General features: G+C 51.6%; 1 protein-coding gene across 1 annotated transcript; it reads left to right on the top strand.

The window, feature by feature from the left end:
* The first annotated feature begins 250 nt into the window (after positions 1 to 250).
* Positions 251 to 1,986, top strand: LOC119943689 (mas-related G-protein coupled receptor member A-like). Its single transcript, XM_038764813.1, has one exon. The coding sequence runs from the start codon at positions 285 to 287 to the stop codon at positions 1,368 to 1,370; it is 1,086 nt and encodes a 361-aa protein (XP_038620741.1). The 5' UTR covers positions 251 to 284; the 3' UTR covers positions 1,371 to 1,986.
* The last annotated feature ends 4,026 nt before the right edge of the window (positions 1,987 to 6,012 follow it).

Genomic DNA, 6,012 nt, shown 5'->3' on the forward strand with positions numbered 1-6,012 from the left:
AGCACTATTCTAAGCGCTGGGGAGGATACAAGGCGATCAGGTTGCCCCACGTGGGGCTCAGAGTCTTAATCCCCATTTTACAGATGTGGTAACTGAGGCCCAGAGAAGTGAAGCGACTTGCCCAGGGTCACACAGCGGACAAGTTGAGGAGCCGGGATCAGAACCTACATCCTCTGATTATCGGGCCTGGGCTTTTTCCACTAGGCCATGCTGCCTCCCGCGTCACGTGATCCCCTTATCTCCGCAGGAGGGTCCACCGACCTCCAGGCCCCGGAACGCCCGCCATGGCCCAGCTCCAACCACGGCCGCGCTGGGAGCCGGACGCCGGGAACCGGACCCAACTGGCCGCCTTGGCCATCAACGAGTGTCCGTGGTGCGACTACGGCCTGGGGAGAGTCCTGCTGGTCAGGAACATCCTCATCCTGCTCGCCGACCCCGGCGGCCTGGTGGCCAACGGCCTGGTCCTCTGGTTCCTCGGCCTCCACCTCAAGCGGAACCCATTCACCGTGTACCTCCTCAACCTGGCCTTGGCCGACTTTGCCTTCCTCCTGTGCCAGCTGCTGTTCGTCCTGCTCAGCCTCGGGCACCGGGAAGATCAGTTCCTCTTTCACACCGACCTCTACATGGACCGGGGAACCGTCTCTCCCTACATCACGGCGCTGGGCACGGTGACCGCCCTCAGCGCCGAGCGATGCCTGTCCGTCCTCTTCCCCAGCTGGCACCGCTGCCGCCGGCCACCCCACCTCTCGGCCACCGTGTGCGGCCTGCTCTGGACCCTGGCCGTCCTGTGGCACCTTTTTGGGGACCACTACTGCTACGACTGGGCAAGGGGATTCCTCGAGCAGCCCTGCTATGAGTTCAGCATAGCCTGGGCCGCCCTGCTCTTCCCCCTCGCCGCCGTCATGCTGCTGTCCGGCCTGGCCCTGCTGTTCAAGGTGCAGTGCGTTGTCCGGCCGAGGCGGCCGGCCAGGCTGTACGTCGTCACCCTGCTCTTGGTGCCCGTGTTCCTCGTGTGTGGCCTGCCCCTGGGCGTCAAGTGGTTCCTCTCCGGCCTGTTGTCAGGCTCTCTGGGCTGGCTGGACCACTATTTCCACATTTTCTACTACGTGGCCGACATCCTGTCCTGTGCCAACTGCTGCGCCCACCCGCTCGTCTATTACCTGGTGGGGAGGCGGTGGAAGCGCCGGCCGCGGGAGCCCGTCGGGGTGGTCTTCAAGAGGGTCTTGGGGGACGACGGCGAGCTGGGCGGGGAGGAGGGGGACACCCCCGCCCCAGCCACAGTGGAGATGGCGGCCAGCGGGGCCCCGACTGGGAGCCCCAAGATGAACGCTCTCCTCAACAGCACGGCCCCCGTGCGACCTCTGCCCTAGGCCCAGTGAGAGCCCCCCGGCTCCCTAAGGAGCAGGAAATGGGATCCCCTCTTGTCTGTGCCTATCTCCTGCCCTCAGGCTGGATCCAACGTTGGAATGGAGAGTCCAGGCTCCCCTGAGAAGCACCAGCCATGGGGCTGAGGGTCAAAGGGCCCAAGAAGAATCTTTACCCACCCAACAGGCAAACCCACTGTTCCCATCCTCCATCTGTGTCCCCCATCTCCTATCTACCCCTCTCCGTAGGAGGAGAGGGCACAGGAGATGCCCGAGCACCCTGTGCCACCCCAAGGAGTTGGAAGCTTCAGATCTGGGACTCGGTTTCCTGGTCTCTCCTTGAAAGACTCTCGCCACAGCCAGAAATGGGCTCCTGTCTCTCAGCCCTCAACCTCTCTGAACTTGGACCCCCAGACTGCCGCCAAAGTGAAGGAAGATTCCTAGTGCCAATGTAGCTGACCAACACGGACATGCAGTGGATTTTGGGTTTCTGGGTGGAAATGTTCTAGGCCGGGTCATAGCCAAAGATCAAATCTCAAACCCCATGAACAGTGGCCAGCTTGTCTAAACATATGGATTGCTGATCTTTGAATCCGAAAAACTGCACAGCACAAATAAAATATAACCCTACCTCTAACCTCACAACTCTTTTACTAATTCAGCCCCAAGATACTAACCCCAGCCCCTGCCCTAACCTTCGTCCTAACCCCAAAGCCAACCCTAACGTGGACTCTGAGCCAGCACCCAACTTCAACCCTCGATTCAACCCTCGGCCAAACTGTCGCCTCAACCTTTACCCCACCTTTGATCATCATCATCATCATCAATCGTATTTATTGAGCACTTACTGTGTGCAGAGCACTGTACTAAGCGCTTGGGAAGTACAAGTTGGCAACATAAGATCGCAAGATCGCAACCCAAGCCCAGCCCTAGGTCTAACCCTAACTAATCAACACAATCCCAACACTACCCAACCCTAGCCTAATCTCACATTACCTCACACACTGGCCCGAGCCCCTCTTCTCCACAAACCTTACTCCAATCTGGAATGGCCCTGATTTTTGAAATTCAGCTCGGGGACAAAATCCACCGTCTAGTTGGAAACACTGGTTCCTTCTCTCACTGGAGGCCGAGGTGAGACATTCTGCTAGTGCAGATCAGTTTGCCGGTCTGGGTCTTGGCCACTCAGCTGCAGGGATTGGGTATTTGTCCTCCCTTACAGATTTCTGGAGGGGGTAATTCTTCGTTAGGTCCTGATTCCCCTAACTGGGCTCTGCTGGGGTGAAAAAGAGAAAGGAACGGAGACTGTATGATCGTTGCGGGCTGGGAACGATTCAACCAACTCTGTTATATTGTACTCCTCGAATGCCTAGTATAATGCACTGCAAACAGTAAACGCTTAATAAATATGACTGATTGATTGGTCGAGAGGAAGAAAGACATAGGCAGAGAGATAATAATAATAATAATGATGTCATTTATTAAGCACTTACTACGTGTAAAGCACTGTTCTAAGTTCTGGGTAGGTTACCAGGTGATCAGGTTGTCCCATGGGGGCCTCACAGTCTTAATCCCCATTTTGCAGATGAGGTAACAGGCACAGAGAAGTTAAGTGACGTGCCCGAAGTCACACAGCTGACAATTGGCCGAGCCGGGGTTTGAACCCATGACCTCTGACTCCAAAGCCTGTGAGCCGCAGGTTATAATAATAATAATAATAATGATAGCATTTGTTAAGCGCTTACTATGTGCAAAGCACTGCTCTAAGCGCTGGGGAGGATACAAGGTGATCAGGTTGTCCCATGTGGGGCTCACAGTCTTCATCCCCATTTTACAGATGAGGTTATGGAGAATTGGGGATAGCATGGGTGTGCCCAGAGTGCCTGGAGCTGAACTCTGCAAGTGAAATGGCCTTCAATTTCGTCCACCTTCTGAGTCTGCCCCCATTTCCTGAATCTGAGGGGAAGGTCAGATGATATTGCAGCAAGGTTTGGGGGAGTCGCTATTTGCGGAGGGCGAAGGAACTGTTTTAAAATGGGGTAATGAGGTCAGAGGATCATCATCATCATCATCAATCGTATTTATTGAGCACTTACTGTGTGCAGAGCACTGTACTAAGCACTTGGGAAGTACAAATTGGCAACATATAGAGACAGTCCCTACCCAACGGTGGGCTCACAGTCTAAAAGGGGGAGACAAAACCAAACATACTAACAAAATAAAATAAACAGAATAGATATGTACAAAATAATTGTATAATATGGATTATTAGAGGGAAAATTAGGAATATTAAAAGGCAAATCCCTAACCATTAGAATGAATGACAAATAGGGCAACCATTACTACAGTTCCCCCCAGCATCCTGTTGTCTATGGAAGAACTAAAAGTGAGGCTGAAAGAGTTCTTCTGATCTGTAAAAAGATTTTTTTATGTGCATATGCTTCTTAGTGGCCACCTAGGTGTAAAGTACTTACTTGGGATTTTGGGAGAAGGAGTAAAGGGATCAGGAACATGGTCACAGGTGCGGGAGTGAGGTGGGGTTGGGATGAGAGGGTGATGCCAGAAAGGGTCAGGCGTGTTGGGGTCACCTACACAGTCGGAATCCTAGGAAACGTGTTAGACGGATGTTTAGGTTTTGGGCCCCCATTCCCACGAAGCAGTGTGGCTCATTGGAAAGAACAGAGGTCATGGGTTCAAATCCCACTCCACCAATTGTCAGCTGTGTGACTTGGGGCAAGTCACTTCACTTCTCTGGGCCTCAGTTACCTCATCTGTTAAAATGGGGATTAAGACTGTGAGCCTCCAGTGGGACAACCTGATCACCTTGTATCCTCCCCAGCGCTTAGAACAGTGCTTTGCACGTAGTAAGCGCTTAATAAATGCCATTATTATTATTATTATAGTAAGTAAATGGTGAATCGGTACTTTAGCTCTGATTATATCATACCCAGAGCTTCGGGGCTCACCCAGTTCTGGCCCTGGACTGAGGAAGGAAACTGGACAAATATGGACAAATATCTCTGATCTGAAGTGGACTGAGTGGGGGTGAGGCCAGGCCAAGGAGCTTGGAGCTGACCCCTGAGCCCCCCCCCTCAACTAATTTCTATCAGCACAATTTTTTGAGCACTTACTATGTGCAGAGCGCTGTACTGAGCACTTAGGAGAGTACAGTGCAACATAATTACACCACTCATCAGCTGTGTGACTTTGGGTAAGTCACTTAACTTCTCTGTGCCTCCCTTACCGCATCTGTGAAACGGGGATTCATCATCATCATCATCAATCGCATTTATTGAGCGCTTACTGTGTGCAGAGCACTGTACTAAGCGCTTGGGAAGTACAAGTTGGCAACATATAGAGACGGTCCCTACCCAACAGTGGGCTCACAGTCTAAAAGACTGGGATTAAGACTGGGATTCCCACATGGGACAACCTGATAACCTTAGCTACCCCAGTGTTTAGAACAGTGCTTGGCACAGAGTAAGAGAAGCAGCGTGGCTCAGTGGAAAGAGCCCGGGCTTTGGAGTCAGGGATCATGGGTTCGAATCCCGGCTCTGCCAATTGTCAGCTGTGTGACTTTGGGCAAGTCACTTAACTTCTCTGGGCCTCAGTTCCCTCACCTGTAAAATGGGGATTAAGACTGTGAGCCCCCTTTGGGACAACCTGATCTCCTTGTAATCTCCCCAGCGCTTAGTACAGTGCTTTGCACATAGTAAGCGCTTAATAAATGTCCTTATTATTATTATTATAGTAAGCGCTTAACAAGCGCCATTATTGTTATTTAACAGACCTCTAGACTGTGACTTTTGGGTGACTGTGACTTCTAGACTGTGAGCCCACTGTTGGGTAGGGACTGTCTCTATATGTTGCCAACTTGTACTTCCCAAGCGCTTAGTACAGTGCTCTGCACACAGTAAGTGCTCAATAAATACGATTGATTGATTGATTGATTGATTGATTCCCTACCCATAATGAGTTTACTGTCAAGAGGATGTCAATCAATCAAGTAATCTGTGGTGTTTGCTGAGTGTGTAGCATTGCCGTCAGCGCTTGGGGAAGTACAACAAACACACGTACTCTGCCCTTAAGGAACTTACAGTCTACTGGGGAAAGCAGACAGAAATGACTTGTTAGTACAGTGCTCTGCACACAGTAAGCGCTCAATAAATACGATTGATTGATTGATTGATTGACCGTGAGAGTGGGAGGAAAAAAAAAGGATTAGGGCAGGCAGTGAAAGAGCTGAATCCTTAATTCACGGCAGACATCAACACGTGTTTGCCCGTGAGGGCTGAGTGAGCACTAAATACCTAAAAGCTGAAGAGGTCCTGGCTTGGCATGACTGGGGTATCGGGGATTAATCAGGGAGGCTTCCTGGAGGAGGTGAATTTCAGGAAGCTTTGAAGATGGGGAGAACTAGGCTCAGGCAGAAATGTCCTAACTCTCCAAGCTCCAGGCTTCCTGGTCATTCATTCATTCAATCGTATTTATTGACTGCTTACTGTGTGCAGAGCACTGTACTAAGCGCTTGGGAAGTCCAAGTTGGCAACATATAGAGACGGTCCCTACCCAACAGCGGGCTCACAGTCAACGGGGTGACTTGGAGAAGCAGCATGGCTCAGTGGAAAGAGCCCGGGCTTTGGAGTCA

The sequence above is a fragment of the Tachyglossus aculeatus genome, chromosome 22 (genome assembly GCF_015852505.1).
Source record: "Tachyglossus aculeatus isolate mTacAcu1 chromosome 22, mTacAcu1.pri, whole genome shotgun sequence".
Classification (NCBI taxonomy): domain Eukaryota; kingdom Metazoa; phylum Chordata; class Mammalia; order Monotremata; family Tachyglossidae; genus Tachyglossus; species Tachyglossus aculeatus.